The sequence below is a fragment of the Lycorma delicatula genome, chromosome 5 (genome assembly GCF_047948215.1).
Source record: "Lycorma delicatula isolate Av1 chromosome 5, ASM4794821v1, whole genome shotgun sequence".
Classification (NCBI taxonomy): domain Eukaryota; kingdom Metazoa; phylum Arthropoda; class Insecta; order Hemiptera; family Fulgoridae; genus Lycorma; species Lycorma delicatula.
Window position 1 is genome coordinate 131,823,844 of NC_134459.1, and position 21,180 is coordinate 131,845,023.

Sequence of the window (21,180 nt, forward strand, 5' to 3'; positions counted from 1 at the left end):
GCATTCTTTAGATGGGGTTGTTAGCTAAACTTCATTGTCCCAACAAAGGTAAATTGTCTCAATCTCATTATCCACTCCTTTCCCTTTTCTTTAATCCCTTCTTTCCAGAGATATTCTGAGGATTTTGGTCAGATACTCACTGGAATCATGCTAAGGATCTGGAGACCTGTAAAATTACTGCACTCTTTGAAATTGTGTGGTTTTGTGAGAATAGTTCTACCTATCCAACAGCTATATATAGAGCGAAAACTGAAATTGAGGTGCTTATCAGATTAATCTGACTTATTTAATGCTGTAATGGTATAACCCAACAATAACAACAATGAAAAATTATTTTTTTTTAAATAATAAAAATTTGCAATAACTTTATTATTGTATAAAAAATTGTTTGCTTAACATTTAACTACATGAATTACTTCATTAATTTAAGTATCATTAAACCACACTACAAAATAATATAAAAAATAACAATAAATCAACAACAATAATTTGATTGTAGAAGTTGCTTCTGGAAGGTACTTGAAATTAATTTATTTGTTTTTTGATAGAAAAAATTACACTTATTACATTTTTAATAAAAATAAATACTATTATAAGCTGCTTAATTCTACAACAACATTGTTTCATTGTCTGGTGCCAATGTTTCTAGTAGTGTTAAAACATTGACTGCTGATTTTTGTCTCTTTAATTCTTTAGTTGATGATACTTTATATTCTTCTGTTTCCTCCATTTCAATGTTTTCTATGGTTTTAATTTTTTCTTCACAATTCTTAATAGCTGAAAAGAAATGCAAATAATAAAAAAAACTATTTTTTTATACAACATCAGTGAAATTGTTTATTTTTTATTGATTTTGTAGTGAAAATTTAAAAAATGCAAAAACCTGTAACACGTAGTTTTTTTTATGAGTAATGATGCATGTCATAAAAAATAGCAAAAAAATAATAATTTTAATGGCAATTAAAAATAATAATAATAATTGGAAAACTTGTTTTATTAAGGATCTTTTTTATTTATCATGAAATAATGTTTTATTCAACTAGATGATAATATGTTAAGCTACATAAAAAAAGCTACAGCATAATAACGTATCCTATATAATATAATATAATATACCCTACATACGATTACTAACCAGTAGTTGTCACAATCACTGGGTCCCACCAGAATGTATCGTTCCTCTTTGGTCCTAAAGTCCTAGTGGAATCACTCTCCTTATTCATTGCTAATTTCACCAAAATTTCCCACAATGTAAATGTAGAGAATGTATATTTATCAACGTTCAACACCCCATGATTTATTTTCCCTTCATCGCAGTTTTCCCCACTGCCTGTCAGTAGCATCTACTTGCCTTGTCTTCCCCAGTATGACCCAACTCTCCTACTCTGTGTGACCATGTACAAGTTGCTGTGAAAAAGGGCCGTGCTTTCGTTATGCAGTGTACATGTCTTTATAACTGTGATTGTAGGAATTATAACATTGTGTATAATGTTTATTGTTACTTTCAACATTTAAAAACATCCAACGATGTTTTCTGTGAGAGTTTTTCCAACTCTCAACAAGCTACAGCAGATGCTTGTTGTGTTTCCGTCAGAACTGTTAAGTGAATTACTACAGAGGGTAATAAGATATGTGACACATAAACCCACACAGATAATAAACCGATGACAGATTTGAATGATTTTAATAAGGAGGTGATCTGTAGAACCACTCTTGAGTTCTGTGACAGGGGGAATATCCTACTATTTATAAAGTAAAACCCACTTTACAAAAAGAAAATTAATTACACTGGTAGCATTATGTCTTATAATTTTTAAGGATCCTGGATTTTCATTCAAAAAATGTAACGATGTTAGAAAGTTTTTAATGGAAAGGCAAGATATTGTTTTACCACTGGAGGCATTCCTTCAAAAAATGCATAATATTTGAAACAAAGAAAATCCACTCCCTATTATTTATTTAGATGGAACTTGGATAAATTAGAACCACTCAAAAAATTATAACTGGCAAAATTCATCAAGTGCAGGTGGCTTGAAGGCTCTTGTTAATAAAGGTTGCCATTTCATTTTGAGTCATGCTGGATTGGCCAGGTATGGTTTTATTACTATTGTTTCAATTAAAGAAATCTGGTGATTTCAATGATAATATAAATGCAGAGGTTTTTACAAATTGGTTCATGGATTTGCTTTATAGATTAGAAGAAGGATTTTGCCATTGGTTAACACAAGTTACCATTCCAGATATAAGGAAAAGGTGCAGACTAGCAACACAAAGAAATCTGACATAAGGGAAGAGTTAAAAGAGAAAAACATTGACCCTGGTTGTTTAATCACTAACCTTTATCTTCTAAATATTGTTCAATAACATAGAAGAAAATATAAAATTTATGAGGTTGACGAGTTGTCAGAGTGGTATGGTGGAAGGTGTGGTACACCTTCTACCATACCACTGTCAATTTAACTCAACTGAACTTCTGCAGGCACAGATTAAAAAGTATATTGCTGACAGAAACAATACTTTTAAAATAAAAGATATTAAAGGGTTTCTGAATGATACTACTGAACATATAACTACTGATGATTGGGTTAGTACATTAGTCATGCTGAAAAACTTCAGGAAGACAATTTTATCAAAGAAGTACTGCAAAAAGAAACAATGAATCATTTTATTATAAAACTCCATGACGATCAAGATAGTGAACCTGACGACTTGTTAGATTAACTTGCTTTTTTATTTTCAGAAAATTATTATTGCAAAGATATGATGATTATATGTTATTTAGATTTGATTATTTTATTCTAAAATACATGTTCAATTATTATATTATGAATTGCACAGAAATTACATAGTGAGCAAAACATTGAAACCTTTAATCGTAACAAATGATTTCCATACTAAGTCCTTTTGGTTAATTTTTCTTCAAAAGCAGGATATGAATCCCTTTTCTAATATCAGACCCAGAAATATATTTTAAGTTTGGCTTCACTTATTTCTTGAAAAACTTTTATGTAATGTTTAACCTTCACCTTTTTTATCCATGGCCTATATAAAAAATTTCATAATATTAACGTGATGTGAAGTAGAGAAAGAAGAATCTTTTCAGATTCAACAACACAGTTTGATCAACTGGCTCAAAAGAAAGTTTTTTACCACTTCTTTTTTACAAAATGCTTTTGTGTTGTTTTTTATAAGCTAATATCTAATAGCTATTTGCAGCTATTCCATTAGCTATTAGCTATGCTTTTCTATTAGCTATTTTCAACTTATTCCATAGTTATGACTAACTATGGAAATACTTGTTCTGTCTGCTTTGATAGGCTCAAGTCACACACCAAATCATTCAATTTGTTTTGACGGAAAAGATAGAGTTATTTGATTACCACACTACATTTCTGGATATTTGATTAATATAAGTGTGATCACAAGTTTTTAGAAAGATATAAATTTTCATCAGTTTGTGCATCACCACTGTAACAAAGCTTTATAATTTTAATATCATTCCAATTCAATGGCATTGTTGATATCTGTAAGCCTTCTCCATGAGGAACTGGCCTAAGAGAAAATTAAATGTTCAGATATTCAATTTTATTTATATTTTTTCCTGTTTTTATTTTTTATATTTAGTCCTTCTGTTCTCATAAGACAAAAATATCAATCCTAAAACTGATTGGTAGACTCAAGATACATTATAGGGATAGCAAATGGCATAGAACCTTTGTTGTTTTTACTCCCTGGAGAGGAATAACTTTACAGTTCTACAACCAACATGAGGAGCTGAATGTTTATCTCAATCCTCCCAATTTTACAACCAAAATATAATATATTATTTTTTCACTTCTTTGCTATAAAGCTAACTATAATACAAAATGTCCACAAGCATAACAAAACTTATCTGATGAATTTTTACAGAATCTGTGGTTTACAGGAAACGTGATTATTTGAAAATAAACTGTGCTTAAAAAAACATTCAAACATATGACCAAAGATTGTATCTGTACAGGGAGTAAACACACATAAACATTTCAATATCCCTACTACCAGCTAATAGAGTCATCAACTGGCCATTGAGAGATACTAGATTATGGTAGACTTCGGCAATTAAAGTGACAGTAACATAAAAATGTTATGTGCTGGGACTTTATTTGAATGATTGTTATTTAAATTATAAGCAAAATGATAATTTGTTCCATGTTACTGATGTACTATTGACCAGTGTAATTAGTTGTCCTTATTAAAGGATGATTAATGTTTAATATTCATTCATATAACAAAAAATAAAGTGAAAGCAAATTACTTATTTTGTTACAACTTGTTTAATTAATACAACTAATAAAATAATTAATACTTTTAAAATAATTCTTGGCTGTTGATTAGGTCTTGAATTACTTCTTGATTAAAGAACTGAGGTACCTCCACTCCATGTTTTGGTACCTGAACCACCTCCCAACTGATAATGATTGCCCCAGATACCATCGGAAGTTACTATTCTTTCCTAAAATCCATCCCTTCAGTCAAGTAAATTTTTTGAGTTCCCTACACATTGAAAGTGTGGTTCTTTAAGTTTATCATTAAGCAAACTTGGATGACTCTGTTCAGATTTTTAATAGTAAGATAAGTTTGCAGTGAATAATTCAGTGAACTAACAACATACAGATTGAAATTTTCAGCAGTTATTTTAATTGCAACTTTCCTCTCTTCTTGAATAAATTTATCAGTGCAAGATTTCAAAGTTTGTTATGATAAGCTCATTTGGTCTTCTGACACATTGGTTAGGTAACACTAATATGGCACTTTTGAAACACTCGATTACTCATAAAAATTTAGTGTTCATATATTTACCATTTTTCTCAAGCATTAGAGAGTAAATTTCATATATTTTTATACCTTCCAGTAACTGAAATTTTATCACTGAATTTTATTCTTCAAAAGTATGCTTTTCAAGCGAACTTCCAACTGTTTTTTGATATTTGTTATGTATATAAAAATGATTTTTAATTAGCTGTTCTAATTAATGATAGACATGTAAACTTATGATTGCGAAATATCACACTTAGTACTCAGATGTTTAACATATCTTATTTAACATATTCTAATAAATGTCTTGATTTTAAATCTCAAATTTGTGATTAGGACAAAAAAAATATAAAAAAACTATGCCCAAGATTACTTTTATTTTGAAACTTACCAGTGGTGGCACTAGAAAGAGTTACATTAAAACTCTTTTGATATTACTGTTTTATTTAATTTTTTTTTTCACAATGTACTTAAAAATAGTATCTAGTGCACAGTGTAGGAAAACATAAGGTGATATTGATTTATTTCTAGAAAATGCAAACAGGTTAGCGAGTTTCTTCACCATCAGTTACTTAAAATATAATTCTCCAGTGAAAAATTCAAAATGAACTAAGGAAGTCTCAGGAGGACAAGCTCTAAGGAGAGTTGATCAAAGTAACATGGAACAGTCTCTTAGAGAGAATAATATATAACAGTAATGACCAAATTTTTGCTTATTGTAACATTCTATACAATAAATGATGTACTTACATTTTTCACCCTCCACAGCCAAGATGATACTTTTCAGTGGTAAAACAAACAACAGAGAATAAATAACTGATGCACCCAACACCAGCATAATCTCATTTAAATCAATCTGAAAAAAATGAGATATGATTAACAGTTTTTCTTTATAATAGACTTTACCCTCTATGAAATAATAAGCAGATATGTAATATTAAGATATATCTAATTATTGAAGAACAACCCATTAATGTAACAAAAAATAATTATTTCTTTAGATTTACTTGAGAAAAAAGCCATTTATTTATTAATGATAACAAAATGTAAACTTTGACAGATGATTCTGTAGTACATAATTACATTAAAACATTTTCATCAATTTTAAATTTTCTCTGCTGAAACTAGCAGTTCTGTTTTGCATTATGTTCCAACCAGACGTTATTATTGTTAGAACTTTTAATTTAAGACAATTTTTTTTAGGAGTATTTATTTCAGTGTAATGAATATTTATGTATATCTCATAATGTTGAATAGTGTTTAGATTTTTTTTTTATAAGAAACATGTGCTGCTTTGGTCATTAGCTACTGGAAAATGCCAACAGCATCTAGTGAACTGCATCCAACGTTCTTTACCTTAGGATAACTCTCAATCATAGTTACTTACTTAATGACAGATGAATTAAGGTGATGTAATCTTCTTAAATTCCCCATCCTGTCTACCACCCAATGGTGTATTCTTTTTGGTTAATGTTGATTTATTTATGATTCATTTAAATGAAGTTGTTGATAAATATTTATTCTGTTTTTCTCTAGTTCTGTGGAGTACTTTATGAATTCATCTTAATTTGTTGAAGTTGCACCCTACTTATCTATATATTTCTGGCACATTTTTTTTATTTGATGAGAGTATTTTTGTGTAATTGTTTGTTGTTTTATTTTTTGTCTTAAAAACCACATGTATGAAGATTATTTAATTTTATAAACAGTTCTTTTTAAACAGTTATAACCCCAGACAGGTTCAAAGAACAAAAACATCAGTACTGTTGTACCTTAGATCAAAATTTGCTTCAGTTTGCCAATAAATACAATAAATAAATTTCAGTAACCTTCAACACCTGTAAAATAGTACAGTATATCTAAAATGTACTAAAAACCTTTGCTTAATATCAAAAAGATATTACAAATACAATGATTCAATCCTGTAAAAGAATAATGAAATACTTAAAAAAATTCTTATTTCAACTACACTATTTCGTTTTTTTTTTTAAATTTGGCACAATTCAGAAAAAAGAACGTGCATACAAGTTATAAATCAGCATATATTTAAAGAAACATATTTTTCCAGCTTATAAACTAAGTAACTAAATTGTTTAAACAAGCTATTTAAAAAAAGCATTATAGTGATAACAATGAAGTTCTTAAGTACTTCTTAAAACAATTGAATGTATTTAAGCTGCACATTGTAAGGTTAAATTAAATACCATGTATAAGACATTCTGATATACAATTTTTGGTTCATCATTTAAATTATTTGATGCTATTCCCTTGCTTTCTTTTCTGTTTTGTGCTACTCATTCTAATAAATTTTCTATATTACATTTTTAGTAGCTGTTTTACATACTCCAATCACTGTCTTCCTTTACACACTTTATTTTCTGCACATCTGTCTTGCCAAATTAATTAAACCTGGATTTCTTAACACATATCCCAGAAATTAAGTTCATCTCTTCACAAGATTCTACTATGTATTTCTTTTTTCTTCACAAGTTTTAAGGTCTCTTTGTGTCTCCCTTTATCAACGCCTAATTTTCAAAATCCTCCCATAACATCACATACCAAAGGCCTCTATTCTTTTCCTTTCTATTTTTATTACTTTCTGTGTTTCATGACCAAAGGTTATTCAATTTCAAATAATATTTGAAATAATCAATATTTTAAATAATTTCTGTCTAATTCTTAAATGTGTATTTGGTACTAAGACTTTCTTCTTTGAATGAAAGTTCTCCCTCCTTGTACCAGTATGTTTTTGATATTACCATTATATCATCAACCTTTATATGATCAACTCTTGCTTAATAGATTCAATTAATTAATTAATTCTAGAACTTCTGGTATATCACTCCTACTTTAAAATTTGATTTTTCATAATTCTGCTTTCTCTTATATTTCTTTATGTTTATTCTATTCTTCTTTTAAACATTTTTTTTTTCTTAAAAAAGAGCCATCAGTGAATGTTAACACTTTTGTTCTTCTCCTTGAATATTTGTTCTAATCTTATTTTTACTTTCTTTTCACTGGTAGTTATTTCTTTCCAGTGTAATTCTGTTTTATTTCTTTGAGATATAAGTTGAAAAACAATGAGAACAAAGCATTGATGAGCACATTCTTGTCTCAATCCTTTTTAAATTATGCTTGCTTTTCTTCATCTTCATCTTTGTTCTTGTGTAGATTGTGAATAACTCTTTTTCCTCATATATAATTTAGTAAAATTTTATTTAAACATTTTATTCCATTCTGCATTAACAAATATTCTCCATGATCTATAAATGTCATGTAAATAATTTTTTTTAAATTTAAATAATTTTAGTAAATAATAAAAACAATAATTCTTATCAGACATGAAAAACCAAGTATTAAATAAAGTAGAATATTTTTATAATGTTTAGCAAACTTATATAAGACTTTATTTAACATACATAATATAAGACAAGCTACAAGATACAATATAATGTTTTTTTTTTTTATTTTTTAATGAAGCTGTGTTTAATTCATTATAATATTATACCAATAAAGCTTTATCAGATTTAGACGATATTCTTAAGCAAATCAAGACTTTCCTTGCTTTAAATATTCAAAGACATTTTAGATATAAATTATACTAAACTATTGTCACACTGAGTATTCATTTGTTTTTTTATCTCAGTGGTACATAATGTTTATTTTTTATATTCTAAAATACAAACTATTCTTTCCGGTATAAATAAACCATGAAGTATTTATTATCTCCCTAATCTTCAAACTTAAAAACTGCTAATGTCTTCAATACCTTTTTTCCACAGCTAAGATTATTTTATTTATCAGCCTCTTTCTTGACATTCCACATATTCTGAGTTCCATGCCTAAGCCTTCATCAGTATTTTGTCATCAGATATTCTTTGTTAGTGGTGGCTTACCATAAAACTGCTGTTATTTAGTCCAAAACTGATTTCATCACACCAACTTTTACTTCAAATAACTTCATTTTTAATTTAATCTGTGACTAAAAAGTAAAATGTTGTTCTCCAAAAAAGCCACCTCAAAGACTTACCATTTTTTTTCAGAAGTCTTTTGAAGTATATATGCTATTCTTACAAATGTATCAAATAAGCAAATTTTAGTTTCCAGAAGTACATTAAGAACAGGAAATTAAAAATTTTGTAGTTGCCCTTCCTTTCCCAATTTTATTTAAATCACAATCCAGTTCTTTTTGATCATCTTTGCAATTAATTACATTTTATTAAAAACCTCATGTCTATTACCATATATATATTTATTTAATTAACTTAGCAAAAACAATTCTTTTGTTATTTGTATTTTTCCAAATTGCCATCTGTACTAATATTTCAAAGACAAAAGTATAAAAACCATTTACCACCAAGAGTACAAAATGTAATAATGCTTCTTACCTTATGCTTATTATTTTTTAATAGCATTTTTGAGGTTTTCCCTCATCATCAGTTAAAATTTTCTTTTTTTCTCAAATCACACATTAAATTCAAATGTTAAAATTACATCACATAAAAATGTATCAAAATATCAAAAATTTAAAGTTAAAAAATTAAAAATATTTTATTATGTGGCTAGCCACACATAGAATACTATACCCTTATTTTTATTTATATATATATTTATTTATTATTTATATAAATATATATTCAAATATTCTTTCTTCCAATGTATTGAGTAACATAATTAAGCAACTATAAAATCAAAACCATCAAAACATTACATTAAAAGTAAGAGACAACCACCAATGCATGAATCATGGACTGGTGATGATGAAGTAATCACTTTGAAAGCGCTACAGTTGGTCAGTATCTCTTACATTTAATGTACTGTATTTGGTGGTTTTCATTTTATAATTAATTAAATTTTTAATATATTTATAATTTTTTCTGTAGTAAAAAATATCCAGTCTTCACTTGCTTTATCCTTCAGTCAATTCAGCAACAAACAAATTTTTGAATTTGAGGATCATGTCTTCAGCTAAATCTTTAACTAGAAAAATTTATTACTCTCAGCTATTAAAAATTATTATAATTTTTAAGTTTTTTAAAATTAATAATAGTTTTTCATGTCCTTTTGTATTTCTATACTGAAATAATTCTAAGAATGTAGTTATGAGCCTCAATGTGCAAGAAGTGAACAGTAGTTATTGAGAGCCCATCGGCATTAGATAAGTTGGTAGAGTATGAGACAAAATATAAATACATAGCAGTTATGTTCAGTCAGATTTTTGGTTAACAGTATAATTACTAGAAACTAAAAAAAAAATGAAAGCAACAGATATTTGTTAATATTATTAATTTTTATAACTCATCACTTATTCTTTAAAATTTACATATTAGCTTTATTGTAGTGATAAGTATCTATAATATTTCATTCTGGATTTATGATATAATGCATTCAAATAGTAAATAATAATAGTGAGTCTAACTACTGAAAATTTATTCTAAATTTTAGATTTAGGCTATTAATAAAAAGGAGACCTTTACTTCTGTTCAGCCACTAATTATCCTTTTGAAAACCTCTCCCCAAAAGCAAACAGAGAACCTGGACAACCAAAGGGTGAGTCACCGACCAGAAAACAAAACTACCTTAATCAGTAACAAGATGACACCAATTTGACATCACAGATAATAGTATTAACACATTTCCCATTCTGTATGTCCAAGGAAGAAGGGCTCAAAGTTGAAGAAAATGGTGGGTTGGTGATCGACCTTTTTTCTGTTTCGCTTCTAAAACCACCATAAGGTATAACAAAGGATGAATGAGGGTGATATGTATGAATGTAAATGAAATGGAGTCTTGTACAGTCTCAAGTCGACCATTCCTGAGATGTGTGGTTAACCCAACCATCAAAGATCAATCTGCAGAGTCATTACCTCGTAAACAGAGAAGTGCCCTTCCTCTGATAAAAAATCATCCTAACATTCTTTCCTAAGAGGAAAATTTATGGAGATAATATATTCATACCTTCAATTTAGATTTAATGTTAAGTAGCTACCATTTCTCCATTTTTTCACCAAATGAATATTCCACTGACTAATCAGTAAGTACTAAGTAGTCATTAGTTTCTAAGTGCAAACTAATGATTAGTTCATTAATGAAATTAATAATTAGCAGAGAGTTCTTCAAGAACAGTCTGCAAAAGCTGTTGTAGTATGGTTAGTCCCTGAATGTAAGGGTATGCATAAATAGGTTAATTTAGACATGTTGGTAATTTGTTTGTATGAAAATTTGTTTTTCTATTTTTTTTCTTTCTTGCCACCAATCAGAAGTCAATTTTAGGATAATTGCCATAGTTCAGTAAGACATTTCCAGATGTTATAATACTATAATATACTTCCAAATTCTGGGAATCGATAAGGACTTTACTTAGTAAATCATAAGCCTGTTTTTGCATAGCTGTATAAATCTAGAGAAAAAAAAGTTTGTGTAAACATATATTTGAGCTATCAACATAAATTCATTAATTAGTAAAATGTTTACATCTGCTTCTGTGCAAAAACCCTGATCTATTAGATATTGTGAACAGGATGGGCATCCATTAATAGAAGTATTTTTGAAGCATTATTTTGTCTGAATTTTTTTATTTATTTCATTTCACATTGTCTCCAGTAGATCATTTAATATTCTTATCCGTCGCAACAAAATCAAGTAGATATCATGGCTACAATATTTTTTTATAGTTTTGTGAAGGAATTGTTCTTAAACAATGTGTTTACTAAGTGTGGTAGTAAGTGTGCTTACTATCTCATGATAACACAAAACCCAACTTATAATGTGTAGCTCATTAAATAATCAGGTTTTCTTATAATATACTCATATATTTTTATGAAGGTAATTATATCTAACTTTGTTCACTTACAGTTGAAAATAGTGTTGCATAGACAGGAACTTGAGTTGAAACCATCAGTATAAATATAATCAAAATTTGTAGCATATAAAAAGGGTATGCTATTCTAGAAAACACTATGAACCCTTTCCAACTTAATAAGTTATTAAGAAATTCTGAAAACAAAAAAAAAAATTACTTACATCAACATCAAAAAGAAAAAAATGCATTATAAAATAAAATATTTTACTTCTCCTTTTTGTTTAAGGATTTTCTTAATCCCTTTTTTTCCAAGAAGAGAGATTTAAAATAAAGAAAAAATGTTAATGTTCTGCCTTTTAAAATAAAATTTTAATTAATTAATCATTAATTTATTCACGTGAAGATATAGTGGTACTGCAAAAGTGCATGTGACAAATTGAAAGCACTAAATTAAATTAGTTATGTTGTATCAGTATTTCTGTGCTATGATATATTTCAGTAAAGTATTTACTAAAATAGTAAATCCTGTTTAAAGTAGCTATCCTTTGTTGCTTCATAAAATGTAGCCATTCAGCAAGATTAGCATATAAAAAGGAAAGAATATAGTAATCAGTTATAATGGTTAACAATAATTATGAAGTAAAGGAAAATTTATATTACTTGAAGGCAGGATGTGTAATACTCAACAAATGAAAGATTTGTTATAACCAGGTGGATAGATATCCACCTAGTTATAAAAGTGAGTTACTCAGTTAACATGATCTAAATGAATATGCAAGATACAAAAATGGGCTGTCAGACCATTATTTGGCACCTAAATATATAAACCATAAAGGCTAATATTTAGTAAATTAAAAATGTTAATTTACTCATATGTTACGGATATAAAACTTGGCATAAAAAAACTGTCATTTTTTTTGTTTAACCTAATACAGTACTTCGTTTTATTAGAAAGAGACATATTATGGCTGTTGCCATTTTTTTTTTTTAATTACTGAACCATTCAAAGGACAATTTAAAGATTTTCTTTATAGAAACAGTAAACAAAACTCTATTGTTTTTGATAACAATAGAATTGTCTGTTCAATATAAGTTATATTAATTTAATTATAATTATATTATTTAATTAAATTATATTTATAGAACTGTATTTTTCCCACAACAGAAAGGAGATGGTATATGAATTTGGGCTAAGCGGTTATGTGTATGTATGTCTGTTTCCATTTTCTCAAAAATTACTGGACTGATTTCGATGCAGTTTTTTGCATTACATAGGTATCACCTCAGAGCAGGTTCTTAGATTAATTTTATGATTATAAGCTGCCAGATGGCACTGCAATAGTTGTTTCTTCAAAACAACTGTGTTTTTAAAATTTTTAATTTTATCACCTGTATTATTTTCAGTATAAATTCTATTCTAACAGTATAAAATTTACGCTATTGATTAATTTTTAAATAATATTAATAAAGAAATGTTTAAAATCCTGGGATTTTTTGTTTTCCATTCAGTGTGTTCCTAAATAAGTGTCAAATAAAAATGAGTTTCATTAATTCCTTCTAAATTGTGATTTATTTTGTAGTCATTTCTTATATTTAATATCTTCTCATATTTCTTATGCTTGTATTTCAGATGATTAATATGAACTTTAATCACATCTACTTTTAATTTTACAGTTAATTGTGTATTTCATGATTCTGATCTAGTCAAGCTTTTACTATGGTTTCCCAACAAGAATCTACAATTTGCTTAAGAGTGGCATAACGTCACTTAACGTCACTAACCTAAAATGTATACACTAAATAAAATCCTGCTGAGATTGATAAGTATTACCAAGTGTGTGTATATATATATATATATATATATATATATATGTGTGTGTGTGTGTGTGTGTGTGTGCGTGTGTGTGTGTGTGTGTGTGTGTGTGTGTGCGCGCGTGTGTGTGCGCGCGTGTGTGTGTGTGTGTGTGTGTGTGTGTGTGTGTGTGTTTATAAACTGTCATCCATTACTCTTTAACTTAGATTTTCAGTATATTTTTAAGATCCAAGTTATATTAAAAATAAAAGATTCCCAAATCGGTATAAAATGTACTGTAATCCTAAAAATATTGAATTGGGAGTTAATGTAATGGAGTGGTGAACACTCATAATCTGTGTTATGCATCACTCTCTTTCTGATTTCAGCAAGTGGAATGCAACAACTCTTCCATGTGGCTCTTCTGCTTGCCACAATGTACACACACCTTTTGATATAAAATAGATTTATAGATAAAATATGTAATTAGAACTCAAAGCTTTTTGTTTGTTTGCTAGGAATTAAATAGTGGGTAGATTAAGCATACACTGTCAGATATTGTTGATACAATAGCATGAGAAAAGTGAATACACATTCAGCATATACATACTATGATATTAATTATACTTTAGTGACGAAGTCAAAGAATTTTCTTAACCTGATTTGTAAAAATAAATTAAAATGTAGGCTATAAATAATTAAAAATACCTGCTTGTCTAGTATGGCAAGCAAAAATAACCCAGCACAAAGCAAAACTCCATAATAAAGGTTGTGCCATTCCAAAAATAGCAGAATGGATCACATTATGTTGAAAACCTTTTTTAGATGCTTCAGCTAATCCAAAAAATGAATAATATGCGCAAATAACTGCTACACCCCAACCTATGTTCAATGTTTCCTAACAAAAGAAAAAGAAATAACATTAAAACATAAAATAGATAAATTAATTGAGTGATAATACATTTAAAACATATTTTTATAAGGTATATCTTACCTACTGCTATATTATGTAATTCTTAATTATAAATTATAAAAACATATCTAAAAAACCCTAAACATAAAACAAATAAAATATATAATTTTATCACAATACCTTATTGTATAAAACTGGATAATTTTCTTTAAAGTTCTTTTATGCTAACTAAATCTAAACGTGTTTCCTTTAATAATAACCCCTAAAATGAAGAAGCTAAATAAAAGCTCTTAAAATATCATCTGCTAGCAAATTTGCACATGTTTACATATTTAGATGTTTCTTTAAATATTAAAACAAATTGTCAATGTAAAGTTACAAAATGGAATTATTATATAATTCCACTCGATTTACACTCATACCCTTACCCACAGAAATAATAATGGGAAAAAAGAGATAATGTTTAGTAAGAGAGGTAGCTAGTGAGAAAGAATGATTTCCCATCTTGGCAGATTGGAGAAGTTCACCATTAACTTGCCAAGTCTTTACAAAATAAAACTAATCTTTTCTTTTTTAAATGATCAATTAATTAATTTGTTTTCACATTTTTATCTTATTTTTGGATTTTATATGAAATGAAAAAAAAATAAAGGTAGTAATTTAAATTTAAATGAAACGCTAGATAAAAAAAAATCAAATGAACTTAAAAATTTAAAAAAATGTAAACTTACTGATGATATTCTGTAATATTTAACATTTTGAATATGCAAAATATATCCAAGTAGCAGCCCAGAAAGATAAGGTGTTAATCTGTGTAGTGGGTTTAAATAAAGCTGATTTCCACCTTCTGCTATCATTTTTATTCTGAAAAATGTTAAAAATAATATTAATTAACCATACCATGTTTTAAAATCTACATTTGATAACTGAATGTTAGTTTAAATATTAATCTAGAGTGTCTGCTGATAATCTTTCTACTGGTGAGGTCAATTCAAGAGAATTCATGATCCATAAGTCTAACAACTTTGGCATCAATAATGATATTAGTTTACTGCCATATCTCCCATTGCCTCCCCTGTGAATCATTAGTTACTATTTAAATTAAAAAGTAAAACAGAATGTTAAAAATAACTCTGTATAAGGGTGGACTGGCTGGTTTGATCCTAGTCAAATAATATATTCACACTTTCATTTCCTAAGTTGCCTCTTAATTAATTGTACATAATGTAAACAATGTTTATTATTAATAAACACTCTTTGTTAAATATCTTAATTGGGCTGAAGCAATCTAAATCAATAAATAAAACTTCTTGGTCAGTGTACCAATAATTGCTTTAAAAGTTAAAAAATTTAGAAAAATTTGAAACTAACACAACATTCCCTTAGTCAATCAATATCTTTAGCATTGCCAACTGCTCACCAAATTATCTCAACCTTCTCTATTTCACTTTCAACATAACAACCAACATTTTCACTATCAATTCTATCTTCTACAATACTAAAATACCTTTCTTTGCAGTAATAAGTTTAATTAAACAAATTTAATAATAGCATATACAAATAAGACTGTGCCTGGCATCTTAATAACGGTTTTGATCAAACCTACACAGTCCCTTAGGACATCAATCTCTTGAAGATTCCCTTGTTCCTGTCTCAAGGCTTCCTAAAGACAAGTTCCATTTTGGACAAGCTTCTCAGTTCATGAACATTTCCTTTTCAATTTATACATTATACAGTACCTGCAGTATATATGATGAACTTAAGTGTATATTACTTCTAAATAATGTATTCAGATTTTTATTTAATTTTTTACTTAATGAGATAAAAAAAATTTGAGGAAATGTATTAATTTTATAGTATAAGTTTTCATTTGGCAAAAATAACACATTGTAACCATTAAAAATTAATTACTTACGGTACTCCATAATAGATTACAGTTTCATAATTTCCAAAATAAATAAAAGCTCCTTTATAAATAGTAAGAATCGCCATTGATAACATTACTCCATATAAACCAGATGTTTTCCATTTCCATAAAGCAGTTATAATAAATGGTGATAACAAGTACATTTGCATATCTGTGATTAATTGGTGAGATGGTGGATAACACTAAAATAAACAATGCTGAATTAGTAAATATGTATGTAGTGAACTATTAGATTAATATAACAGTATTAAAATAATGTAAAGTTAATATAATCTAAGGAATAAGAATAATTAATAATATTATAATGTAAATAAAATATTAAAAAGCGTAAACATAAAGCAAAGGGAAAAGTTAGAATATATGAAGCAAACAGTTACTAGAGGGCATGTTTCTAAAATGGTGGTTGGGTTTTAATTAACCATACATCTCAGGAATGGTTGACCTGAGTCTGTACAAGACTACACTTCATTTACATTTATATGTATATGTATCATTCTCATTCATCCTCTGAAGCAATACCTTACAGTGGTTCCAGAAGCTAAACAGAAAAAAGAGAGGTGTAGAAATCCATAGATGTTAAAACAATAGAATTATAAAGAAAGAATGGAAAATTGCACAAAAAAGTATTTAATGATTGGAACAAAAAATTACATACAATTTATGTAATAATAAAAAAAAATTGTCGTGTATTTGCTGTGCCTGTATAATTATTTCACTTTAAAGAAGTATTCAACAAATTTAATATCAGCAATATAAAAAAGACTCACCATATCGTTTACACCATCAATATTACTAATATAAAAAATAGATTTCCAGATGTTGTTACATTTGTCAATAAAATGATCAACTACATGAATGGCTAATGGTCCTGTAGTAATATTATTACCAAAATTACGTAACGTCAATATAGTCATTAGAAATACAGGTGTGAACCTGCAAAAATAAAAGAAATATTGTATTTGTAGATGATCTTAAAGATATATAAAATGTAATATAAACATTTCAATAAAATTTAAATAAAACTTTATTATTTGAATAATAACTGAAAAAAAAAATTTAGTATATTGGAGGTTTTCATATTAACATTAAAACATTTTCAGTTGTGTACAAGTAAATTTATATGCAGAAGTATTACTATTGTTACAGAACAGTTTTAACAAAAGTTATTGTTGGTAGCTCTTTTATTTGTTCATAAAGATTTTGTTTGTCTACACTATTAACATTATATTAACCCATAATTAATCCAAGATTACCTAAAAGTTGTCAATTATTAAGCTCATTTTGACCAGGAAACTGTCCAAGTTTAATAATGACAAGTAAAATAGATATAGTAATTCTTGTTCTCAACAGAATACTTTACACAAAGTAATTTTCCTATAAACAAAAATTTCTCAAGAACACTAATTAAAACAATCTTACAATAATTCCAAGTCATGCTTTATCAAAATCAATCATTTTCTTCTGATTTATCTCCAACTGGGATAGCAGTCTTATCATTAATTCTTTTCTCCAACTCCTCTCTATTTTTGGGTTTTCTTCACAAATCCTCTGTAATCTTATCTTTTCCATCATTGCTTAGGTGTTGGCAGTCTTTTTCCTACTAATTCTAATTTCCAAATCTTGTTTCCTGTATACTCTTCATTTCACACGTTCAAACCATCTTAACTCTCTATTCCTGCAGCTTGACCCACCTTGACCTATCCCCTAATCTAATCGTCTCTTACTTATTCCTTCTTATCAGTCTATTTATCCATTTTACCATTCTCATCTTCACTAACTCCACTTTATTCACCTTTGTATCTGTTCATGTCATCAAAATCTTACATCATTGTTAAACTCATCAGTTAGTTAATTTTTCCTTTTGTATTTCCTCTTACTTTCTTATCACTTAATACACTGCTTAACTTTTCCCAGCTCATCCAACCACATAGTATTTTATACTTTCTTTTAGTTTACAGCTTTTCAATCACTTCAAAATGCTTGAATTAATTTATTGACTGTAACTCAAATGATCATTTATTGCTCTTAAGAAATTTAAATGATATAAAAATATATGTCAACAAAACTATTTTGAATTTAATAACTTATATTACACATAAAAAATATACCTTATCAATGGGATTTCCACTATCAGCAATTGTTTCAGAAATATATTTACAGGATTTTGAAAGCAAACATCCCTTATATACATAAAGTTTTAATATGGAACAGTATGTTGATGATATTCTCATTATAAAATATATATATATATATATATATATATATATATATATATATATAAAACTCATAAAATTAAAACTTTTATAAATGTGATAAATAGAGTAAACAAATAAATACACTTATAACAAAGAAAAATTAAATAATGATATAAACATCATAAAATATATAGTGGTTAAAATCGATATGATACTACTTTAATTAAAAATATTTATAATTAAACAACTATCAAAACACAGTAACAAAATAACTGCGTTACAACCAATACATAATAAGACACAAAAGAGTGAAAGACTATGCATAAAGTATTTATACACTAATAATATCATTGAAAACATTATTCAAACTTACAATAAAGAAATACTTAAACCAGCATACAAACCTAATAACCACATAATAGAATATTTAAAAAAACAAAATTAATAATGACAAAAAAAGAAAACAATCTGTGGAATTTATGAAATTAAATGTAATAATCGTGATGTTATTTTTATAGGAAAAACAAACAGATCCCTTAAAACTAGATATCTTGAACATTATAGAAATCCACAAAAATAATAAATTAGGTTTATATAATATGGCAGCCCTTATAAACAATAAACATTCTATTTCTGATATTAATACAAATTTAGAATTATTAGGAATTAATAAGATGACATGAAATTAAATAGATAGAAAAATATTAAATATATAAATACAAACAAAATTTCAATTTGATACTATCAAATAGTGTTTGGGATAGATGTTCTTATTAAAATTGCAGTAAAAAGAAGCACTAAAAAAAAATTAATATGCAGTCTTCATTATTTTAAATTATTTAAAATTTTAAATTTTAAATTTATTTTTAAATTTCTATTATGCAATAACAAAATTATTTCATTCATGACTGAGGATGTGGGGTCTGGCGAAAGTACTTTCATGAAAAGTTAAGGTAAAATATTTCTTAATTATAACAATATTCTGTACTAGATGGTACATTTTAATAGAATTTAATAAAATTTAAATTTATATATATGTATATTAGATATAGCCAAAGTTACGTGACTGTACATGTGACAGTCATATAACTTTGGCTAGTTAATCCTCATTTATTTAATTTTGTTTTTATTTTTGATTTTAGTTTTAACTTTTAATTTAATTTTGGCAAATGGCTTCATATTTATATATAAGCAATTTTTAATTTTAATTTAAATTAAAAATTTTTTAATTTTTAGTTTTATTTTTGATTTGATTTTAATTTAGAAAGCAATCTTTTAACAGTTTTAAATTTTAAGTATAGTATAAAATGATTTTTAATTTAAATTTTAATTGTGATTTTTATCTAATCTGACACAAATGATTTGTAAAAGGTATATGGAGCAACTGATGATGCGAGTAACTCGTGAAAGCACTCTTGCAAGAATAATGGAATAAGGTATGTCATCCTATTTTATTTTATTTATTAATTTTGTACTTAGGTTGATCAGATTAATATATATATATATATATATATTACATATTGCTTACTTTATAGATAGTACTTAGATAGTACTTACTTTACATATCTTTTGATATACATAGAATAAATATTTAATTTTTTTCCATTAGCTAGTTTTTTAAAATTATAATATGATGTTAGAAGTCCACTTATAACAACAAAGGTGTCAACCACATTCCAAAAAGCTCGAAATAACATTGTCCAACTTCCTTGCAACATCTAGAAACAAACAAAAGAATTAAAGTAGGATTATCTGCTAACCAGTTTATCTATTCCTGGATAGAATAATATTCAGTTGATTCAAAACATATAATTTTCTTTTATTATTTACATTAAAATAAAAACAAATTAAAATTATTTAACTAATTAAAAAATTGAATTCAAATAAACATGATTTGTTTAAAACATCTACTGTGCATTTCATTTAAGACTGCAAAAAATTAAATCTAGTAGCTTTCACTCTGAAGCTTCTTCAGAATCTGAGTGCTGGGAATGGTAAATATTTTAATGTTGTGGAATGTATACTAGAGTTTGGATAAGTTTTGAAGGATCTTTTTTATTTAAAATTCATTGAAAGTTAAATGTGAAATTTAAATTGTGTTTGTTCACTTAGAATAATGCTGTTTATGTATTTTTTGAATAGGTTATTAATTTAAAGTTGATCAACTTTATCTAATTTTTATTTTAAAATTAAGGCTAAATTAACAATGATTTTGAACGCTTTTTAATAAAAATTAGATTTTAAAAAATAATAGCAGATTACAATTATAATTCAAAGATAAAAGTTATTTTAGGTCAATAAAATCAAAGAAGAAAATACAGTACATCTAATAATACAGATTACCTCAGCAATGACTGTCCTATTGGTAAATGGCACAAAAAGTCCAAAAACACCTTTGTGTAAAAAATAAATAAGTATTGAAAATAAGAAACGTATTCCATGAATACAAGTTATTTCATCATCACCCAATTTGGTACTTAAGAGATCAGGAATTGTTGAATAAAGTGAAAAAGACATCACAATTTTCTTCCAGAAGGTCTCTGAAACAATTTTAAATTATCTGTTAATCTAATAAAATATATATAATTACTAAAATTCAGGAGCATATGAGAGATTTGGAAGATTGTACAATCTTATTAAGCAAATATGAAAGTTACAACAATTAAAAATTATGATATATATGATCATCGTATTTAATTGACTCAATGATGAATTTTCCATGAAAATTAAGCTAAGAGCTTTATCTAATAAAAATAT

General features: G+C 26.9%; 1 protein-coding gene across 1 annotated transcript; it reads right to left on the bottom strand.

The window, feature by feature from the left end:
- Positions 1-500: 500 nt before the first annotated feature.
- On the bottom strand, positions 501-20,940 carry LOC142325747 (nose resistant to fluoxetine protein 6-like). Its single transcript, XM_075367776.1, has 9 exons — positions 20,767-20,940; positions 19,981-20,141; positions 16,996-17,161; positions 16,217-16,410; positions 15,033-15,165; positions 14,097-14,286; positions 11,648-11,790; positions 5,545-5,650; positions 501-777 (listed from the first exon to the last, which is right to left on the bottom strand). The coding sequence occupies exons 1-9, from the start codon at positions 20,938-20,940 to the stop codon at positions 608-610; spliced, it is 1,437 nt and encodes a 478-aa protein (XP_075223891.1). The 3' UTR covers positions 501-607.
- Positions 20,941-21,180: the final 240 nt, after the last annotated feature.

Coding starts and splice junctions, on each gene's coding strand:
- LOC142325747 (XM_075367776.1), bottom strand. CDS start 20,940: ATGTCTTTTTCACTTTATTCAACAATTCCTGATCTCTTAAGTACCAAA. Junction 14,287..15,032: donor AATATTACAGAATATCATCA/GTAAGTTTACAT, acceptor TTCTTTTGTTAG/GAAACATTGAACATAGGTTG. Junction 11,791..14,096: donor TTGCCATACTAGACAAGCAG/GTATTTTTAATT, acceptor TTTTGTTTTCAG/AATTTCTTAATAACTTATTA.